Source organism: Pygocentrus nattereri, chromosome 25 (genome assembly GCF_015220715.1).
Source record: "Pygocentrus nattereri isolate fPygNat1 chromosome 25, fPygNat1.pri, whole genome shotgun sequence".
In the NCBI taxonomy this organism is placed as follows: domain Eukaryota; kingdom Metazoa; phylum Chordata; class Actinopteri; order Characiformes; family Serrasalmidae; genus Pygocentrus; species Pygocentrus nattereri.
In genome coordinates, this window is record NC_051235.1 from 33,242,843 (window position 1) to 33,266,695 (window position 23,853).

The window sequence follows — 23,853 nt, forward strand, 5'->3', positions numbered from 1 at the left end:
AGAGATATTCCAGACTTTGGGGGCTGTGGCCCTAAATGGCCTCATTTATAGGTGCCTTTTTATGCAAATACACATTAATTTCTTTATTTATTTGTATTTAACAGTGAGGTAATTGTCTGTCTGTCTGTCACAGTGGCTGACTGATCCTGCCTTTATTTCCCCGGAGCATATTCCCGAGCTGCGTTTTTGTTATTTTAGGACTGTTTTAATGGGCTTCTGAAACAGGAGAGTTTGTGTAAATCAGAGCAGCCGGAGCTCTTTTTCCCGCCGCATCCCTCACCGCGTTGGCAGAGCAGGGCGGATGCAGTGACATTTATGAGTGTAATTGGCTGGAAGGTGCTTCCTTTTTATTAATTTCCCCTTCTCTATCAAAGCCTGGGAGAGGACCGGCTCCACTCCACACTCTGCTTTATAAAGCGCTGTAATACAGGGCTCCTCACGGCTGTAAATCACTCCGAGGGCCCCAAACGGGTTCCTGACCGTCAGAGCGGCTCGCGGAGGAAGCCCAGCGGAGAGTAATCGGCTCGTAATGAAGTCCGCTTGATTTTAGGCGTTAAACTGACCCAGGCTCCGCCCACAGGCGTGTTCTGTCCTAGCAACTGTTGTTTATATCAGAATACCTACACGGAGAGTGATGCATTCGCTCTACAGCCTCGTCTATATCACAACACCTGCGTTTAGAGCGTAGCGTTTGGGTCGTTACGGTAGGAACGCTTTACTATTACAGCTGAATGAATTGAGGCATATCAGAAAAGACCAAGATGAGTTTGGCTCACTGTAAACAGGAGCTCATCAGTCTCATCAATACGTGTATTAATAATACAGTTTTGTGCTGAAACGTTACACACGCATGTATATCCACACGCAGCCGTCTGCGACAGAGCATCACTGCTGTCGGAACAAAACCTCGTATCTCCGTTTTTGACGTTTTTCAGTTTTTGGCATGATTTTAAAAAAAGCCTGTTCTTTATATTTTCTGTAAATTTCATGAGTGGACTGGAAGAACCGACCCAAACTGACTTGGAAGGACGTCTGGTTCCACTGACTGACGTTAAAAGTAGAGTAATGGTTTTTTGTCTTTCTGCTGTAAAGTCACCGTTTTGCATATATGAGGTTTGGCGGTTTTGCTCTGACATCAGCGATAGAAGAAGCATAAAGTTAAAGTATGCTGGGTAATTTTGCCAAAATATCTGCATTTTATTGACTTTTCTGCATTTGTAGCTCTACAGAAATAAATGAATAATGTTATTTCTCTGTGATGCTGATCCTGCTGGGTTTAGCCCCAATGTATAGATATTATACATGTTCCTGCATCAGCAGGCGCAGTGTGAGCATGGAAAGCACTGGATCTGTTCTTGGGCTCCGGCCGGGCGATATAAAAAAACTTAATGACGCACAAATAAAACGTGCTGTTAGTGTCAGATTTAAAACGGATCATTACACAATTAATGACATTTCGCTGCTGTCAGAACCAAACCTCGTATCTCCAACGACGGCTTTACAGGAGAAACATAAAACTTCCTTTCATTTGGACGGAAGTCAGTGGAACCAGAATGTTTCCCAAGTCATTCTGGGCCGTTTCTTTTAGTCCAATCATCATGAAATTTACACACAATGTAAAAGATGTGAGAAACTGAGAAATGACAAAAGTGGAGATACGAGGTTTATTCATTTTGCATCCTGCGCTAAATCTAATTAACAGGCCTCGTTTCTCTGACCGAGATGGAAAGTGCAGGTTTAAGTCCTGATATCTGCGACGTGTCATGATAAAAGTTGCAGCCGTAGTGATGAGATCTAGTCGCGTTCCTCACGCCTGGCGTTGTCGCACGGCTCAAATCGATCCTGCCGATATGTCTCAGGTGTGCTAGTGCTAAGCGCTAACCTGGCACATCTGCGTCAGCGAGAAGCAAAGCTTTCCTGTTGAAAACCCCTGGACGAGCGTGAAGGTGAGCAGAGGAGGTGCTAATGACTCACCTGCGGAGTCCGATAGAGGAGCGGTGAGGTCGGCGGCCCCCCTCTCGGCAGTCGGGGGACCCTGGAAGTGGAGATAACGGCGAGCTAGAGGCAGGAACGCGGCTGCAGGAGAGGAGCAACTCAATTAGCGCTGCGCCACATTAGCATAATACAATTCCTAGTGAAGGGCTTTGGTATTTAGCCGGAGGACGTGCGACTCAGTTCCGCTGCAGATATCGCAGAGATTAGAACCGAGGAACCAGACAATATAAACCCAGTCCGTTCTACAGTTTCTCATTAGGCTGAATGAATAACCGGCTCTAAATGTAGGTATTGTGATATAAACCGAGTCCGTTCTACAGTTTCTCATTAGACTGAATGAATAACCGACTCTAAATGTAGGTATTGTGATATAAACCGAGTCCGTTCTACAGTTTCTCATTAGGCTGAATGAATAACCGACTCTAAATGTAGGTATTGTGATATAAACCGAGTCCGTTCTACAGTTTCTCATTAGGCTGAATGAATAACCGACTCTAAATGTAGGTATTGTGATATAAACCGAGTCTGTTCTACAGTTTCTCATTAGACTGAATGAATAACCGACTCTAAATGTAGGTATTGTGATATAAACCCAGTCCGTTCTACAGTTTCTCATTAGGCTGAATGAATAACCGGCTCTAAATGTAGGTATTGTGATATAAACCGAGTCCGTTCTACAGTTTCTCATTAGGCTGAATGAATAACCGAGTCTAAATGTAGGTATTGTGATATAAACCGAGTCCGTTCTACAGTTTCTCATTAGGCTGAATGAATAACCGACTCTAAATGTAGGTATTGTGATATAAACCGAGTCCGTTCTACAGTTTCTCATTAGACTGAATGAATAACCGACTCTAAATGTAGGTATTGTGATATAAACCGAGTCCTTTCCACAGTTTCTCATTAGGCTGAATGAATAACCGACTCTAAATGTAGGTATTGTGATATAAACCGAGTCCGTTCCACAGTTTCTCATTAGGCTGAAATGAATAACCGACTCTAAATGTAGGTATTGTGATATAAACCGAGTCCGTTCTACAGTTTCTCATTAGGCTGAATGAATAACCGAGTCTAAATGTAGGTATTGTGATATAAACCGAGTCCGTTCTACAGTTTCTCATTAGGCTGAATGAATAACCGACTCTAAATGTAGGTATTGTGATATAAACCGAGTCCGTTCTACAGTTTCTCATTAGACTGAATGAATAACCGACTCTAAATGTAGGTATTGTGATATAAACCGAGTCCTTTCCACAGTTTCTCATTAGGCTGAATGAATAACCGACTCTAAATGTAGGTATTGTGATATAAACCGAGTCCTTTCCACAGTTTCTCATTAGGCTGAATGAATAACCGACTCTAAATGTAGGTATTGTGATATAAACCGAGTCCGTTCTACAGTTTCTCATTAGGCTGAATGAATAACCGACTCTAAATGTAGGTATTGTGATATAAACCGAGTCCGTTCTACAGTTTCTCATTAGGCTGAATGAATAACCGACTCTAAATGTAGGTATTGTGATATAAACCGAGTCCGTTCTACAGTTTCTCATTAGGCTGAATGAATAACCGACTCTAAATGTAGGTATTGTGATATAAACCGAGTCCGTTCTACAGTTTCTCATTAGGCTGAATGAATAACCGACTCTAAATGTAGGTATTGTGATATAAACCGAGTCCGTTCTACAGTTTCTCATTAGGCTGAATGAATAACCGACTCTAAATGTAGGTATTGTGATATAAACCGAGTCCGTTCTACAGTTTCTCATTAGGCTGAATGAATAACCGACTCTAAATGTAGGTATTGTGATATAAACCGAGTCCGTTCTACAGTTTCTCATTAGGCTGAATGAATAACCGACTCTAAATGTAGGTATTGTGATATAAACCGAGTCCGTTCTAAAGTTTCTCATTAGGCTGAATGAATAACCGACTCTAAATGTAGGTATTGTGATATAAACCGAGTCCGTTCTACAGTTTCTCATTAGGCTGAATGAATAACCGACTCTAAATGTAGGTATTGTGATATAAACCGAGTCCGTTCCACAGTTTCTCATTAGGCTGAATGAATAACCGACTCTAAATGTAGGTATTGTGATATAAACCGAGTCCGTTCTACAGTTTCTCATTAGGCTGAATGAATAACCGACTCTAAATGTAGGTATTGTGATATAAACCGAGTCCGTTCTACAGTTTCTCATTAGGCTGAATGAATAACCGACTCTAAATGTAGGTATTGTGATATAAACCGAGTCCGTTCTACAGTTTCTCATTAGGCTGAATGAATAACCGACTCTAAATGTAGGTATTGTGATATAAACCGAGTCCGTTCTACAGTTTCTCATTAGGCTGAATGAATAACGACTCTAAATGTAGGTATTGTGATATAAACCGAGTCCGTTCTACAGTTTCTCATTAGGCTGAATGAATAACGACTCTAAATGTAGGTATTGTGATATAAACCGAGTCCGTTCTACAGTTTCTCATTAGGCTGAATGAATAACCGACTCTAAATGTAGGTATTGTGATATAAACCGAGTCCGTTCTACAGTTTCTCATTAGGCTGAATGAATAACCGACTCTAAATGTAGGTATTGTGATATAAACCGAGTCCGTTCTACAGTTTCTCATTAGGCTGAATGAATAACCGACTCTAAATGTAGGTATTGTGATATAAACCGAGTCCGTTCTACAGTTTCTCATTAGGCTGAATGAATAACCGACTCTAAATGTAGGTATTGTGATATAAACCGAGTCCGTTCTACAGTTTCTCATTAGGCTGAATGAATAACCGACTCTAAATGTTGGTATTGTGATATAAACCGAGTCCGTTCTACAGTTTCTCATTAGGCTGAATGAATAACGACTCTAAATGTAGGTATTGTGATATAAACCGAGTCCGTTCTACAGTTTCTCATTAGGCTGAATGAATAACCGACTCTAAATGTAGGTATTGTGATATAAACCGAGTCCGTTCTACAGTTTCTCATTAGGCTGAATGAATAACCGACTCTAAATGTAGGTATTGTGATATAAACCGAGTCCGTTCTACAGTTTCTCATTAGGCTGAATGAATAACCGACTCTAAATGTAGGTATTGTGATATAAACCGAGTCCGTTCTACAGTTTCTCATTAGGCTGAATGAATAACCGACTCTAAATGTAGGTATTGTGATATAAACCGAGTCCGTTCTACAGTTTCTCATTAGGCTGAATGAATAACCGACTCTAAATGTAGGTATTGTGATATAAACCGAGTCCGTTCTACAGTTTCTCATTAGGCTGAATGAATAACCGACTCTAAATGTAGGTATTGTGATATAAACCGAGTCCGTTCTACAGTTTCTCATTAGGCTGAATGAATAACCGACTCTAAATGTAGGTATTGTGATATAAACCGAGTCCGTTCTACAGTTTCTCATTAGGCTGAATGAATAACCGACTCTAAATGTAGGTATTGTGATATAAACCGAGTCCGTTCTACAGTTTCTCATTAGGCTGAATGAATAACCGACTCTAAATGTAGGTATTGTGATATAAACCGAGTCCGTTCTACAGTTTCTCATTAGGCTGAATGAATAACCGACTCTAAATGTAGGTATTGTGATATAAACCGAGTCCGTTCTACAGTTTCTCATTAGGCTGAATGAATAACCGACTCTAAATGTAGGTATTGTGATATAAACCGAGTCCGTTCTACAGTTTCTCATTAGGCTGAATGAATAACCGACTCTAAATGTAGGTATTGTGATATAAACCGAGTCCGTTCTACAGTTTCTCATTAGGCTGAATGAATAACCGACTCTAAATGTAGGTATTGTGATATAAACCGAGTCCGTTCTACAGTTTCTCATTAGGCTGAATGAATAACCGACTCTAAATGTAGGTATTGTGATATAAACCGAGTCCGTTCTACAGTTTCTCATTAGGCTGAATGAATAACCGACTCTAAATGTAGGTATTGTGATATAAACCGAGTCCGTTCTACAGTTTCTCATTAGGCTGAATGAATAACCGACTCTAAATGTAGGTATTGTGATATAAACCGAGTCCGTTCTACAGTTTCTCATTAGGCTGAATGAATAACCGACTCTAAATGTAGGTATTGTGATATAAACCGAGTCCGTTCTACAGTTTCTCATTAGGCTGAATGAATAACCGACTCTAAATGTAGGTATTGTGATATAAACCGAGTCCGTTCTACAGTTTCTCATTAGGCTGAATGTATAACCGACTCTAAATGTAGGTATTGTGATATAAACCGAGTCCGTTCTACAGTTTCTCATTAGGCTGAATGAATAACCGACTCTAAATGTAGGTATTGTGATATAAACCGAGTCCGTTCTACAGTTTCTCATTAGGCTGAATGAATAACCGACTCTAAATGTAGGTATTGTGATATAAACCGAGTCCGTTCTACAGTTACTCATTAGGCTGAATGAATAACCGACTCTAAATGTAGGTATTGTGATATAAACCGAGTCCGTTCTACAGTTTCTCATTAGGCTGAATGAATAACCGACTCTAAATGTAGGTATTGTGATATAAACCGAGTCCGTTCTACAGTTTCTCATTAGGCTGAATGAATAACCGACTCTAAATGTAGGTATTGTGATATAAACCGAGTCCGTTCTACAGTTTCTCATTAGGCTGAATGAATAACCGACTCTAAATGTAGGTATTGTGATATAAACCGAGTCCGTTCTACAGTTTCTCATTAGGCTGAATGAATAACCGACTCTAAATGTAGGTATTGTGATATAAACCGAGTCCGTTCTACAGTTTCTCATTAGGCTGAATGAATAACCGACTCTAAATGTAGGTATTGTGATATAAACCGAGTCCGTTCTACAGTTTCTCATTAGGCTGAATGAATAACCGGCTCTAAATGTAGGTATTGTGATATAAACCGAGTCCGTTCTACAGTTTCTCATTAGGCTGAATGAATAACCGGCTCTAAATGTAGGTATTGTGATATAAACCGAGTCCGTTCTACAGTTTCTCATTAGGCTGAATGAATAACCGGCTCTAAATGTAGGTATTGTGATATAAACCGAGTCCGTTCTACAGTTTCTCATTAGGCTGAATGAATAACCGACTCTAAATGTAGGTATTGTGATATAAACCGAGTCCGTTCTACAGTTTCTCATTAGGCTGAATGAATAACCGACTCTAAATGTAGGTATTGTGATATAAACCGAGTCCGTTCTACAGTTTCTCATTAGGCTGAATGAATAACCGACTCTAAATGTAGGTATTGTGATATAAACCGAGTCCGTTCTACAGTTTCTCATTAGGCTGAATGAATAACCGACTCTAAATGTAGGTATTGTGATATAAACCGAGTCCGTTCTACAGTTTCTCATTAGGCTGAATGAATAACCGACTCTAAATGTAGGTATTGTGATATAAACCGAGTCCGTTCTACAGTTTCTCATTAGGCTGAATGAATAACCGGCTCTAAATGTAGGTATTGTGATATAAACCGAGTCCGTTCTACAGTTTCTCATTAGGCTGAATGAATAACCGACTCTAAATGTAGGTATTGTGATATAAACCGAGTCCGTTCTACAGTTTCTCATTAGGCTGAATGAATAACCGGCTCTAAATGTATTGTGGTGTAGAATGTTCTGGTTCTGGTGTTGTCATTGGTCCTGCTGTTGTAGGTGTTTTCTGTTTTCCATCTGGAGCTCCTGCACTGCTGTCAATTACGCTGAAACCTTCAGGTGAATCCACTAATGTTTTTCTATAGTGGAAGTGTGGGATGACCTCAGGGGTCGATATTCGGCCTTTTGGCATTTCAAAGCGGCGCTCTTGTGTGAGGCAGCCTGTCCTTCGGAGCTGTTAGAAAGCTGTAGAAAGCACCTGTCTCAGTGTGATGTGTCAGAGAGAGCTGTAATGAAGCTGAGCTGTCAGGTCGTCCTCCGTCTCCTCCCGGCTTTACAGCTGCTGCATCTCCGGCCTGCCTGCCACCGGGCTCCCACTCAGGGTCCGAAACATTCCAAACTGACCACATAGCTGCCTGTCTGCGGACATATGGACACATCTGGCAATTACTGGTGACACTGATGGGCTGGGCGATATGCATAGCACACATATCACAGAGTTTTAGAACGATAACGATACTTAAACATTATAAATGTGGGAAGTCCAGTCCACTCTGGCCACTAGCTGGTATGTCAGTGATGATACAGTGAATACGATGTTGCTACAATTTAATACAATGATTTTGATACAGTGCAGTTCATTTTTTTTCAAGATATTTTCTTTAAAATATTGAAGCAAAATAAATTGGAGAATGACATTAAAAGGCAAACCAGAGCTCCAGATTATTGTCGCCCAGGAATCATAAAAACAGATGAGTTCAAGTTTTAGACATAAATGTAGCACTTAATCTCCATAAAACGCACAGGTTAATCAAAAAAATGTTTATTTTACTTAAGTGACATTTTTCCTTTACATTTCTAATGCTACCTTCTATTAACCTGTCAATAGGAACTTCTGTGTAATATTAGAACTAGGCTAACATTTGTTTGTACCGCGCTCTACGCTTATCCTTATCAGACGTGACGTTATGATAGGGCGCGCGTCTCCTTATACGGTCTTGCGGCCTGTCGGTCTCTTTATACGGTCTTGCGGCCCGTCGGTCTCTTTATACGGTCTTGCGGCCCGTCGGTCTCTTTATACGGTCTTGCGGCCCGTCGGTCTCTTTATGCGATGTTGCGGCCCGTCGGCCTCTTTATACGGTGTTGCGGCCCGTCGGTCTCTTTATACGGTCTTGCGGCCCGTCGGTCTCTTTATACGGTCTTGCGGCCCGTCGGTCTCTTTATGCGATGTTGCGGCCCGTCGGCCTCTTTATACGGTCTTGCGGCCCGTCGGTCTCTTTATACGGTCTTGCGGCCCGTCGGTCTCTTTATACGGTCTTGCGGCCCGTCGGTCTCTTTATACGGTCTTGCGGCCCGTCGGTCTCTTTATACGGTCTTGCGGCCCGTCGGTCTCTTTATACGGTCTTGCGGCCCGTCGGTCTCTTTATACGGTCTTGCGGCCCGTCGGTCTCTTTATGCGATGTTGCGGCCCGTCGGCCTCTTTATACGGTGTTGCGGCCCGTCGGCCTCTTTATACGGTCTTGCGGCCCTTCGGCCTCTTTATACGGTCTTGCGGCCCTTCGGCCTCTTTATACGGTCTTGCGGCCCGTCGGTCTCTTTATACGGTCTTGCGGCCCGTCGGCCTCTTTATACGGTCTTGCGGCCCGTCGGCCTCTTTATACGGTCTTGCGGCCCGTCGGCCTCTTTATACGGTCTTGCGGCCCGTCGGCCTCTTTATACGGTCTTGCGGCCCGTCGGCCTCTTTATACGGTCTTGCGGCCCGTCGGCCTCTTTGTGATGCATCATAACAGCACATCTGCCTCCTGATGTGATGCAGTGTTATGGCACATTTGTCTCCTTATCTGACGTGACATTACAGCACATCTGTCTCCTTATCTGATGCAGTTTTATGGCACATCTGTCTTCTTACCTGACATACTGTTACGGCACATGCATCTGCTTATCTGACATGAAGTTTTGGGCACATCTGTCCACTTACTGAAATTGTGTGTGTGTGTGTGTGTGTGTGTGTGTGTGTGTGTGGGTATGTAAAACTCAGTGTAAGTGACATTAGCATAGTTTGTGTTGCGTGTTGTCTTAAATCTGTTAAGGCTCCAAACTGAGGCCACAGCTGTCCTTCTGTATGAACTCGGTGTAGAGACTGACCGCTGCTCTGTCGCACAGCTGAGATTACGTACAGATCAGTTTGCACACAGAGTGAAGCGTTTTGTCATGTTAATGAGCGAACAAGCTGATTCTTAATTCCAGAGTCAGAGATGCATCAGTGCATCCCACTCGTTATTGTCAGACCCACATTTCTGCTTTAAATTCGGGAGAAATAAAATATTCATACGGAGCGACATCCAGAGTTATAATGGTGGCAGTAAAAGGGCTCCAACTCAGAGTTCCTGCGTTTGAGAAGAAAGTAGGATTTATTTATGAAGGTTTTTCTGCAGTTTTTTGAAAGTGACATCTCATTAACATTTCATTACAAAGTTTTGTAAGTGCTTTTTTTTTTTTCTTCCTCTTCTCTCGTTCCTGTTCAGGTTACGGGTTGCCAGATGAGATCGTTATTGAGAAGCGAAATAAAGGAGACACGTTTGTGGAGACGACCGCCCCCGACGTCAAGCTCTCCAACCTCAAGTTCATCCAACATGACGCTATTGAAGGAATAATGTGTGAGTCTTAACTGCACGAAGCTCTACTTTAATTTTCTCAGATATGAGGACTTTACTGTAGCGAATCCTGAGTGTCACAAACATAATAAACACCCGAAAATCTGTAATTTATCGTTAGGCAAATAGAGAAAAAGCCCAAAAGCACTCCTGCGGCCACATTACAGAAAATGTTTGTCTGAGATCATATCTTATCTGCTTTGTTGCCATGGCAACTTTAGTTAAGACTGAAGTTTGGACAGAAGACATTACAGAACAGCAGTTCCTAAGTCCATGAGCTTCTTTCAGGATTCCTAACAGCATTTAAAATCTCAGATGCTGCTGAGTCGAACTCCACCGCCCCTCTGATCACCTTCCTGTGTTAATGTTGATGAAATATTACAGTGATGGTGGTGAATAATGAGGAGGCGGAGCTGAATGTGCGCCTGTTTATTAGGAGGAGTAACGTTAGCGCACTCGGCTAAAGTATCTGGGAAATGGAGACTGAAACTGAGAGCTGCAACGCTCTGATAAACAGCACAAAGTGCTGCCCCAGTATTCTTAACTCAGTTTATGGCACTTTAATTTTGTTTGACCTTGTTTACATCAGTAACGGTCGCTAGCATTAGCTGCCTGGCTAACTTAATTATGTGTTTGTTTCAGCTGTGCACGTATGGTCGGTTTCTTGGTAACAAACACAGCAGTTGATTGTCGACTTCAGTCGAGTAAGTTAGGATTTCCTAAGTTGAGATAAGAAAAGATGCTGTAAGATAAGAGAAGGTTCTTAAACTAAGGTCTGATTTGCTTCTGTAATACGAATTTGTGAAGAATCTTATCGACCTGTCGGATCTAAAGTTAAGTTTCTGTAATACGGCTCCTGAATTCCAGAACATAAATCCATCTATTGGATCCATCCGTCCATTCAGTCCATAAACAGAACTCACTATGTGGTATTTACATAAAAAAGTAAGCTGTAAATAAAGGTGTAGAAATTGCTGCATGAGTCCAGAGTGAAGAACAGAGCTGTAGAAGATTAACATGACGGAGAGGCTGTGAAGTTATTTTAATTAAATAAAGATCAATTACAGGATTAATTAATCACAGAAATGTGTTAGGAGAAAAAAATAGGCTAACGGTGAGAACAGAGCTGTTGCTATGGTATCCCTGGTGGTTGCTAACATGCTCCTGAGCTGTTGCTATGGTATCCCTGGTGGTTGCTAACATGCTCCTGAGCTGTTGCTATGGTATCCCTGGTAGTTTAAGGTTTTGCTAGGCCGTTGCTATGGTATACCTGGTGTTGCTAGGCTGCTGCTGTGGTGTCCTTGGTGGTTGCTAACATGTTGCTTGGTCATTCTTATGATATTCCAGGTGGTTGCTAAGGTGCTACTAGGTCATTGTAATGCTATCCCAAAGTGGTTGCAAAGGCCTTGCCAGACCATTAATAAATTCCAGGTGGTTGCTAAGGTGTTACTTGGCTGTTGCTATAGTATTCAGAGTTGTTGCTACTGTGTTGCTAGGCCATTTGTGTGTGTGTGTGTGTGTATACAGAATGTGTTCTGATGTATGTGTGACCCTGTATGTAATGTATATTAGGGTCAGTGTGAGAGCGAATCCTTGCGGCAGATAGATTGGAATTTTCTCGACATTCCACCTTTCATTTCCTGCAGGAAAAAGGTCTTAACGTTCGCTGTATGAAAAGTGATCGGCCCCATGAGTGCAGTATTCCTGTAAAGGTTCAAAATGGTGCAAAACATTGGTAAAAAAAACCCAAATTACAAATTATTACAAATAATGCACAGGAAACGGAGACGCGTCGTCACTGTCGCACAACTGAAAATAAACCGGTCCTTTTCCAAACAGGTGCAGTGAGTGAGGAGGACAAAGTGCAGTACAGAACATATAAATATGAATAATAAATAGGAAACGGAGTCGCTGCTCCCAGACCATATGATTCAGCTCCTGCTCGGAGCCGAGACCCGAACAGACCCCTGTTCAGCCGCCGGGCTCTGCCGCCTACTGAGGGTTCAGCGTGTGCAGTGATCTTTAGCTGAACTCCTCTGAAATATTTACTGTTTATTTGTTGTTACTCTGATTTACATGAGACGTAGAGAAGCTGTGATTATTATTGTTTAATCAGAACATAATTCTGTTTGCAGCTCACCGAGTCTGACGTCTGCTGCGAAAAGCTCAGTCACAAGTTTGTGGTTGAAATCTAACCTGTACAAAGATTAAAGGGCTCATATCTCACGTTTTTCTTAGGACTACTTTTCTCACCCGATGTCTTTGTTTATTTTACTTTAGTGTTTGTCAGGAATTCATTTTAATGCGTCTCTTTACGTCTTGGAACTAAACAGCCTGTCCCTTTAAGACTGATATACACAGATCAGGCATAACATTATGACTCCAGCAGCACTGCTGTCTGATCCACTCGCACCAGCACAACACACACTAACACATCACCACCACGTCAGTGTTACTGCAGTGCTGAGAATGACCCACCACCCAAACAGTACCTGCTCTGTGAGGGTCCATGGAGGTCCTGACCACTGAAGAACAGGGTAACAGAGTATCAGAGAAACAGATGGACTACAGTCTGTAACTGTAGAACTACAGAGTCCAGCTATACGGTCAGTGGAGCTGATAAAGTGGACAGTGAGTGTAGAAACGAGGAGGTGGTCGGAATGTTACGCCTGACCGGTGTATGTAAATGAGCTCTGTTCTGATTGGACAGTCTAGACTGCTTTCTGAAACACTCCCTATAACTTCAGCGTTTAACTTTCCTTGATTTGAGCCTTTTAATAGTCAGTAAACGGCGTTTTAGGCAGCTCAGCGCCAGCAGTGTGTTCTGAGTGTCTGATTTAATATCGTCTGTTTAACATTCTACACGCTTGTTTTCTCTCCTCGTCCAGGTGTGCGTCAGGGGAAGCTGGACATGGAGAACTGTGTGCTACAGTGTGAGACTACAGGAGTGATCGTCCGCACCTCGGCTCAGCTCGTCATGAACATGTGCGACCTGTACGGCTCGAAGGTTCGACACGCTGCTATTAATTACACTCGGTTCATTCATTAAAGTGTTAAATCTGCTTTCCCCCGTCTAAATCTAATCCCCACCTTCAGACGAACCGTTTCTATATCATACATATAAAACATGGTCTTAGCTTTGAAGTGGGGAAACCCAACCTAATAAGAGTTTGTGGACTACCTGTAGATGATTTAGACCAATCAGATTTACAACCCCGATTCCAAAAAAGTTGGGACACTGGGTAAAATATGAATAAATGTAAAGACAAAAGGCATAGCAATGATTTGAGAATCTCAGAGACCCATATTTTATTCACGGTACAACATGGAACACATAGCAGGTATTGACATTTTACCATTGACTGAAAAACATTAACTCATTTAGAACTTGGTGGCAGCAACACATCTCAAAAAACAGTGGAAAAGTAAGTGGTACTTTAAAAAAAACAGCTGGAGGAGCAATTTCTAACCAACTCACATGGCTGAGTATAAAAAGAGCATTTTAGAAAGGCAGAGAGTCTCAGAGACTCTCAGAAGCAAAGATGACCAGAGGTTCACCAATCTGAGAAAAACTCCGTCTGAAATTGTGGAGCAATTTCAGAAAAATATTCCTCAAGGTAAAATTGCAGAGACTTTTGGAAATCCCACCATCTACAGTACATAATATCATCAGAAGACTCAGAGAATCGGGAGAAATCCCTGTACACAAGGGACAAGGCCAACGGTCAGTAATGGATGCTTGTGATCTTTGGGCCCTCAGGCAGCGCTGCATTAAAAACAGACATGATTCTGTAGTGAAATCACTGCATGGGCTCAGAAACACTTCTGAAAACCACTGACTGTGAACACAGTTCATCACTGCATCCACAAACGCTGTTAAACTCTAAAACACAAAGAAGAACCCAAATATAAACAGGATCCAGAAACGCTGCCACCTTCTCTGGGCCTGAGCTCATTTAAAATGGACTGAGGGGAAGTGGAAAACTGTTCTGTGGTCAAATTAATCAAAATTAGAATTTTTTTTTTGGAGACCATGGTTGCCCCATCCTGTGGACTAAAGAGGAGGAGGACCATCCAGCTTGTTATCAGCGCACAGTTGAAAAGCCTGCATGTCTGATGGTCTGGGGATGCATTAGTGCCTATAGTGTGGGCAGCTTACAGATGTGGAGAGGCTCCATCACTGCTAAACAGTATATAGAGGTTTTAGAACAACATAAGCTCCCATCCAGACGGCGTCTCTTTCAGGGAAGGTCTTGATTATTTCAGCAAGACAATAAACCACATACTGCCTCCATCACAACAGCACGGCTTTGCAGAAGAGGAGTGCAAAGCTACTTACCGGAAGTGCTTTGTCTGTCTTTGCTGGAGTTAGTTAGGTTAGAGAGAAAGCTGGGCCTGAGCTCAGATACTGCTAGAAACAAAGCCCATGCTGCTGCAGAGAGACAGAGGAACAGAGTTAAACACAGAACAGTTCAATACACTCCAGTACAGTACGCTGCAGTACGCTACGCTACACTACAGTACGCTACAGTACAGTACGCTGCAGTACGCTACGCTACGCTACACTACAGTACGCTACAGTGCAGTACGCTGCAGTACGCTACGCTACGCTACACTACAGTACGCTACACTACGCTACAGTACGCTACGCTACAGTACGCTACACTACAGTACGCTACGCTACAGTACGCTACGCTACAGTACGCTACACTACACTACAGTACGCTACGCTACAGTACGCTACGCTACAGTACGCTACGCTACAGTACGCTGCAGTACGCTACGCTACGCTACACTACAGTACGCTACACTACAGTACACTCCGCTACAGTACAGTACGCTACGCTACGCTACTGTACCAGAAAAGGTGGATATTCTGAAGTTTCTGAGCACTTAAATATTTTCCTTCCCTCAATCCAAATGTAGTCACCCAAGACGTGTTTGCTGTCTTGAAACACCCAAGAATATCGCAGGACTAGAAGCGTTCTGGGGGTGAAAAGTCAGAATTTAAGAATTAAACATTTTGCCAACCCGTTTCTGTAAGTAGAGATTGTTCAGCTTTAATTAGTTTTGGGTAACTAACGTTTGCCTGTTGACTCATTAGGTTCTTTTCTCCTTCTTCACTGTATTTAGATGCACTTGATAATTTGATAACAGCACAAAATGAAATTTTGTAATGAATCTTTCCAGATGTGGAAACTCCTGGTCCAACTACAACCAGCCAATAAGCTCAAAGCTCAGACAGCGACTTTTTTAAAAACACTCACTTTTGCAGAATATAAACGCCGTGTTGGTCTCACGGGTGCCGAGTTTCACGCTGCTCACGGTTTCCGGGACGGCGCTCTGTTTTCACACATGCTCAGACTGAGAGGACCGAAAGAAACCAGAGTGGGAGTTCACACTGAAGAAACAAAGAACATCACCAGGGGGGCTTCTTTCGTTTGGACATGTGACGTTTTTATACACAGAAACCAAAAGGAACGACAGATTTCTCAAAATGTAGGAGGAAAAAGTCGGATATTAGACTCTGAAATGTAGTGGAGTGAAAGGAAAAAGTCCAGAACGGAGAAACTTCAGTACAGATACACCAAAAATATATATATATATAGATACTCAGTTACTCAGGTACTCAGTTACTGTCCACCACTGAACAGTACTGACTCAGATACAGCCTCTTTATCAGATTTCTAGACATCAGTCTGATCTAAGGACCCAGTGTGTGTGTTTACACGACTGTAATAATCAGATAACGGAATATTGGATTATGAAGTGAATGTAAACCCACTCGTGAGTAGTGCGTATTGCTCCGTTTGGGTGCCGAGTGATGAGGCTGTTTCTCTTCTTTTATCTTTACTGATGTTGTTATTGTGGTTTAGTGCAGCTCTTCGCCCGCAGGGGGCCTGAATTACGGCCCGCTGTCGGGAAGCGGAGCCGGCTGTCCTCGCCGAGCCGCCGCGCCGTTAACATGCTGGCTCTGTGTGCTGTGTTCAGGGAGCCGGTGTGGAGATCTATCCCGGCAGCGTGTGCAGTCTCGTGGGAAACGGCATCCATCACTGCAAGGAGGGCATCCTGATTAAGGTGAGGGAGACGGCTCAGCGTCAGCAGCGCAGCATCACCGCGCGGGGGTTTTTCAGCTTTTACTCTGTTTTATTCAGTTTCGGTGAAATTCACACGGTCAGTGCACAGCGTCTCAAAGCTTCCTTGGCTTATTCTCAGGTGGTCACTGAGCAGGTACCCAAAACACACCAGCACTGACCAGCACGTATACAATATGTGTGAATTTCACTCCACAGTTTCTATTTATTTAGTTTTTGTTGGAAAAATTGTAAAATCTGAATTGGGGCATAAATTTCGCAAAGGTCACAGTTTTCTTTTCCGTTGTGTTAAATTCATTAAATAAACCGTAATTGTGTATTAAAGCGTGCAGAAGTGTCTTTCTAGAAGAAAAGTAAAAATAATTTTATTTAAATCTATTATCTTATTTATTATCTCTATCTCAGCTGTACAGTTACGCAAACTACAAATGATGTGTACAATAAACCCGCTGTAAGTATATTGAATAATAAAAATAATAATAGTTCATGAAACGTAAATGAATAAAAGAACAGCACTGATATAAATTAGAAATGATTAAATGGTAGAAGCGGAAACTTTTAACGAAGCAAATTCATTAACAAATGTTTCTAATCTTGTAAAAATAACTGTGTGGCCTGCTTTCCTAATAATCTCTGGATACCCGTCGTCGTCGTCGCCGTCAGTCAGATCTGCTTCAGTGATTTAAAATCGAACAGTTCCGTGCGTCGCCGCTCCTGAACATCCTTCCCATCTTCCGTGCCTTTGTCCTCGCGAGTCGAGGCCGATGTGGTGGGGCAGCGACGGCCACTTCAGCCCTGTTTAATTCACGTTTCTATCCGCTGTGTAAACCCATTTCAGCTCATCAGGGGTTTAACAATTAGCTGATGAGTTAGATCAGGTTTACGGCAGGACTCGGCTGAGCTGTGGAGGATTTATCTCTCAGCTGAAGATTAGAGGGAGAAAATGGAATTGTTTATCCACTAAATCCTGCTTAAAGGGACGCTCGGGCCAAAACCGGCAGCGTGACCGTCGCTGCATCTGCTGTAATCACGCCTGATCTCCTCTTACAGCAGTGCTGCAGCGCCTGTGGAGTCAGATTTTCCACTTTAAAGACTGGAAAAAACCTTCTGATGATGTATCTTGAAGGTGGGAGGAGCATTTGATAAACTGCGCTGGGTGGATACATTAGAGCAAGTACGTCTGTTTATATATTCATTTATATATTTTATGTAATTTATAAATGCCAGATAGCTAACATTTAGTCCCACCCATTCAGTCTACAGCAGATTAGACCCCCAATCAAGGAGCAGTTTAGCCCGATTGATCCTACAGCTGATTGGCCACGCCCATTTAGCCTACAGCTGATTGGCCACGCCCATTTAGCCTTCAGCAGATAAGCCCCACCCATAAGCCTACAGCCAGTCAAGCCTCGCCTGTTTATTTCCATAGCAGTTTAGTCCCGCCCATTCAGCCTACAGCAGATAAGCCCCACCCATTCACTATATCCACCCATTCAGCCTACAGCTGCATGGGTCCTTTTAAACAGTATCTTAGTATGTTTGTAATTGTAATGATAAAAACAATAATACATGTATTTATGAAGCTCCTTTATAAAAATGTCTTACACAAAAATAAATATGAAATAATGAAATTTGTATAAATCAAATGCTGTAAAATTTGAAAAAAGTACAATAAACTATAAAAAGGCGTCATTTATATAAAATTCCGAAGTGCTCTAACTCATCCTAAATCAGCCGTCAGCACAAGCGTGGATTCGGGTGAGGGAGTCAGGAGGCTCTCGGAGGAGGAGGATGATCTCACTCCTCCGTCTTCCTTCAGCCTGAAGAACTGAAGAGTTTAGCTCCTCTTTGGATGGAGTTTCTGTGACTTTTAGAGTGTCGGTCATCCGGAGAGTCTTCAAAGTGATCTGTGCGCAGTAATCTGAGAGCGGATCCCTCTGATCTCTCCCGTAATGCTCTGACAGACGTTATTGAAATGAAGCGTTCAGCTAATCCATCGCTGTCTGCGTTCAGACGGAGTCACCGGAGTTCAGCGCCCCCTGCAGCGCAGGCCTGTGTTTCATGGCTTTGAGGGGACAGACTGGACCAGTGTCTGGAATATTGTGTGTTATGGGATATTTAAAGGGGCCGTATCTTGGAAAACTAGATTCTCCTTGCTTTTCTGAAATAGAAGAATTGGTAGTGTTTGAAAATCTGCCGTTCACTCAAGATACTGTTATACACGGAAACTAAACCGAGGAAGCGTTTGCTGTGGTTGTGATGTCATTTCCATATGATCCTCCTACAGCAGGTTAGCCCCACCCATTCAGCCTACAGCTGTTTAGCCCCTCCCTTTCAGCCTCCAGCTGTTTAGCCCCTCCCTTTCAGCCTCCAGCTGTTTAGCCCCTCCCTTTCAGCCTCCAGCTGTTTAGCCCCACCCGTTCAGCCTCCAGCTGTTTAGCCCCACCCTTTCAGCCTCCAGCTCTTTAGCCCCACCCTTTCAGCCTCCAGCTCTTTAGCCCCACCCGTTCAGCCTACAGCTCTTTAGCCCCACCCGTTCAGCCTACAGCTCTTTAGCCCCACCCGTTCAGCTTACAGCTCTTTAGCCCCACCCGTTCAGCCTCCAGCACTTTAGCCCCACCCGTTCAGCCTACAGCTCTTTAGCCCCACCCGTTCAGCCTCCAGCTCTTTAGCTCCACCCGTTCAACCTCCAGCACTTTAGCCCCACCCGTTCAACCTCCAGCACTTTAGCCCCACCCGTTCAACCTCCAGCTCTTTAGCCCCACCCGTTCAACCTCCAGCTCTTTAGCCCCACCCGTTCAACCTCCCAGCACTTTAGCCCCACCCTTTCAGCCTCCAGCTCTTTAACCCCACCCTTTCAGCCTACAGCTCTTTAGCCCCACCCGTTCAGCCTACAGCACTTTAGCCCCACCCGTTCAACCTCCAGCTCTTTAGCCCCACCCGATCAGCCTCCAGCTCTTTAGCCCCACCCGTTCAGCCTCCAGCTGTTTAGCCCCACCCGTTCAGCCTCCAGCGGTTTAGCCCCACCCGTTCAGCCTCCAGCGGTTTAGCCCCACCCGTTCAGCCTCCAGCTCTTTAGCCCCACCCGTTCAGCCTCCAGCTCTTTAGCCCCACCCGTTCAGCCTCCAGCTCTTTAGCCCCACCCGTTCAGCCTCCAGCTCTTTAGCCCCACCCGTTCAGCCTCCAGCTCTTTAGCCCCACCCGTTCAGCCTCCAGCTCTTTAGCCCCACCCGTTCAGCCTCCAGCTCTTTAGCCCCACCCGTTCAGCCTCCAGCTCTTTAGCCCCACCCGTTCAACCTCCCAGCACTTTAGCCCCACCCGTTCAACCTCCCAGCACTTTAGCCCCACCCTTTCAGCCTCCAGCTCTTTAACCCCACCCTTTTAGCCTACAGCTCTTTAGCCCCACCCGTTCAGCCTACAGCACTTTAGCCCCACCCGTTCAACCTCCAGCTCTTTAGCCCCACCCGATCAGCCTACAGCTCTTTAGCCCCACCCGTTCAGCCTCCAGCTCTTTAGCCCCACCCGTTCAGCCTCCAGCTGTTTAGCCCCACCCGATCAGCCTCCAGCTGTTTAGCCCCACCCGTTCGGCCTACAGCACTTTAGCCCCACCCGTTCGGCCTCCAGCACTTTAGCCCCACCCGTTCAGCCTCCAGCGGTTTAGCCTGCTGTTCTGCTCTAGTCTGTATCAGTTATTAGTCGTTAAAGTGAAGAGAAATGATGAGCGATGATGTCATTAGTCAGAGCTGTTCTCCGTGGAGCAGCAGCTGGTTAGCAGGACAAACCATGAGAAGTCTCTCCTTCCCGTCCAAATTCAGCACTGAGGACCGTGCGCAACTGTTTTATCCCACTGACCGCGAGACATGATGACCGTGCCAGCGAGAGCAGATCTGCTCCAGTTAATGGACTGCGGTTCTGAGCTGCCAGCTCTGCCGCTGGTTCTGTTTGTCAGTTCTGCTCCAGCGAGTGGAGCGTCTGAAACAGCAAACAGACAAAACACGGCCAAAACGGCTCCGAGCCGCGGCCAACAACTCCATAAAGCAGCGACAGCTGGGGAAGTGATTTGGGCTAAAACGAATGTGATGCAATGGAAATAAACAGAATGCGAAACATTTCTGCTGCTTTGTGCTCAGGATTCTGCCTCAAACGCTCCGAGACGTGAGCGATGCATTTTTCCTATTTTAAAGTATAATTAGCATCGTTAAACACGTGCAGCTTAATTGGCTTGGCTAAATTGTAGGTTTGTGAAGGTCCTGGAGGGGTTAATTGATAGGAACGCTAACGAACACGACCCTCGAAGTTACTGAAAGCTTCTTTATTACCAATTTATCCTGTTTGTTTTTGGTCTGGATGTGTAAATACTCTCTTTTCTGCTCTGCTTTTCCAGCGTTAAACAACATTTGCCTGAACAGTAATGATCCTTGCAGAGTCTGTTAAACATTCCTAAAAACTTGACTGGGAAAAATGAACTCGCACGCCTCTAACGAGACTTTAATTAACACATACAAAGCACTTTGTAATAAAAATGTATATAAATTAGCAGGTAGAGCAGCAGGGGAGTTTAAAGGGCGTTGAGACTGTTTACACCTGTATGCCTTTAAACATTATCCAGTAGCTCTTGATGACGGATGTCTAGACCAGACATGCTTTGCTCATTATAAAGATATGCAAATAGACAAAAACCCTCTTTTAGTAGGTAGCAGGTGCATTTTGTCTCCTTTTAACTTAACAAACGTTATTTAAATACCTGAGTAAACATGTTGTGATGTGTTTTGATATCCATTAGGGCTGCATGATGAATCGTTAAGGGTTCGTTAAGGGCTCGTTAAGGGCTGTGATGACGGAGCAGATCAAATAAGCAGAGTAGAGTAATCAGACTGGGGGAACCCTGCATGGATTTAAACTGACTTAACCATTCAGCTAAACAGCCGGTTCCGAAACATTAGGGGTGTAACGATATGCAAATTTCTTGGTAGGATACATATAGTTGTTTTTATATCACGATACGGTAGAGAATTAGGGGAAAATGCATTTATTTCTATTCAACATTTATTTTTGCACTTGTTTATCTTCCCTAAAGGGTTTGTTGAGCACTGCTTGTTGATGTTGTAACTGACACAAGTCGTTTTCTTAGAACACAGAATAAATGAAGAAAAGGATGTAATCATATTATCTATCCCTCCTGATATAAACGTGCAGTATTTATATAAAAGTAAACAGTGTAAGCTTCGCATCGCGGCTGCGTCTCGGGGTGTTATAACGTCTACTGTCTGATCTTTAGCGAGTGCAGCTGATATGACTGAGATGTTTTGATGCTTGTTATTAATTGTGATGGATGTTTCTGGTGTTTGTACCGGAATCGTACGTGTTTCATCCCGTATTCGTCTCTCTGGCAGGACTTTGCGGACGCGCTGGACGTCCTTCCTCAGATCACCATGATGAACAACGTGATCCACAATAACGAGGGTTACGGGGTGATCCTGGTGAAGCCGGACGCTCGTGCTGCGGAGGGTCAGCCTGCAGACGCCCAATCTACAGGTAACCCACCCCCAACACACTGTCGCTCCTTCTGTCCACTCACGTTGACCGGTCGACCGACTCAGAGGATACAGTCAGGTATAGGAAATAAACCAGCGTATCTGATTAGACGACATCCTAAATAAAGCGGCTTCTCGGTTTTGCTGTGATTTTTATCGTCCTCTCATTGTCCGTGTCAGAGTCTGAACACATTCCGATTACAGATGCAGACTGAGGTGTTTATGCTCCTTCTAATCTAATCAAATTTGTTTGTAGCGCTTTGTACAACGGATCTTGTCACAAAGCAGCTTCACAGAATTCCAGTAAAGACAGAGTTTTAACATGAATGTTAAACCCCCTGGTGGACAAGCCAGGGACGACGGTGGCCAGGAGAACCTCCCTCAGAGCTGAGGAAGAAACCTTGGGAGGAACCAGGCTCACCAGGGGGGGACCGTCCTCCTCTGGTCAGACAACCCAGAGTTATTATACTACTAATATTAATAGCAGTAGTATTAGTAGTAGGAATAGCTGGGAGTCCATGAGAACATCAGTGTAGGGTGGGCAGCTCGTCCAAGGCAGGGGCGTGGGCAGCTGGTCTGAAGAGGGTAGCAGGAGGGCTCGACAGTCAGTTGTCCTTCAGTGTCCGGCCGGACATGTGGGCGGTCGTATACTCGGAAAAAGGCAGGGAGAGGGAATTAGTTTTATTCTGTCTGTTTGTACGTAAAACAGGGAATGTGGACATTCCCAGAGTGTGGCTAACGACTCCGGCAGATCTGACTATGACAGCTTAACTAACAGGAGAGAACCAGAAGGACACACAGACACGGCAGCACTCTGAGACAGTCTGGCGTCCCTCCGCTCCACCGTCCACAAGCCTGAGTGACCGCGTGCGAGCAGCGGGACGACAGCACCAGCGTCTCAGTTTACTATAATTCCCTGTGTCCATGGACCCCTGGATCTGCTGCCTTTATCTAGGGGGGAACATTAGCTACCAAAAGCTAAACTGAACAAGTGAGTTTTCAGCCTAGTCTTAAAGACTGAGACTGTGTCTGAGTCCCGAACAGTTTCTGGAAGATCATTCCAGAGTTTGGGGGCTTTATAAGAAAAAGCTCTTCCCCCAGCTGCAGCCTTAGGAATTCTGCGAACTATTAATAAGCCAGCGCTCTGGGATCTGAGTGGTCGTGATGGCTCATAATGAGAAATAAGGTCTTGCAGGTACTCGGGAGCGAGACCATGTAGGGCTTTATACGTCAATAAAAGGATTTTATAATCAATACGGAATTTAATAGGCAGCCAATGAAGTGATGATAGCACTGGACTGATATGATCAGATGTTCTAGTTTTAGTGAGGACCCTGGCTGCGGCGTTTTGGACTAGTTGGAGTTTGTTTAAATTCCTGCTCGTACATCCTGACAGTAGTGCGTTACAGTAGTCTAGCCTGGAAGTAATAAAGGCTGTACTAGTGTTTCTGCATCACGCAGGGACAGGGCATTTCTGATCTTGGCGATGTTGTGAAGATGTAGAAAAGCTGTCCTAGTGATGCCGCCTGTGTGTTGATCGAATGATAAATCTGAATCTATTATAACGCTCTCGTCCTTCATCAGTGGTCACAGGACGCTGCCCACAGGACGCTGCCCACAGGACGCTGCCCAGAGGACGCTGCCCACAGGGCGCTGTTGGCTGGATATTTTTGGTTGGTGGACTGTTCTCAGTCCAGCAGAGACACTGAGGCGTTTAAAAACTCCAGCAGCGCTGCTGTGTCTGATCCACTCAGACCAGCACAACACACAATAACACATCACCACATCAGTGTTACTGCAGGGCTGAGAGTGACCCACCACCCAAACAGTACCTGCTCTGTGAGGGTCCATGGGGGTCTTCAGAATGAATGTAATTTTTGTATCCCCAACATTAAAGCCTCAAAGCTGAGCTATTAGAAGTTATTGTTATTATTAGCCATAATTGATTAGGAACAATGAAAGAATTAAA

General features: G+C 44.1%; 1 protein-coding gene across 1 annotated transcript in view; it reads left to right on the top strand.

Moving 5' to 3' along the window:
* Positions 1-23,853, top strand: part of shcbp1 (SHC SH2-domain binding protein 1) — a 60,499-nt gene that overhangs the window by 27,425 nt on the left and 9,221 nt on the right. Inside the window, exons 9-12 of the mRNA XM_037534358.1 lie at positions 10,127-10,258; positions 13,144-13,262; positions 16,247-16,333; positions 21,744-21,885. Coding sequence (XP_037390255.1) covers positions 10,127-10,258; positions 13,144-13,262; positions 16,247-16,333; positions 21,744-21,885 — 480 coding nt within the window. The remainder of the gene's footprint in view (positions 1-10,126; positions 10,259-13,143; positions 13,263-16,246; positions 16,334-21,743; positions 21,886-23,853) is intronic.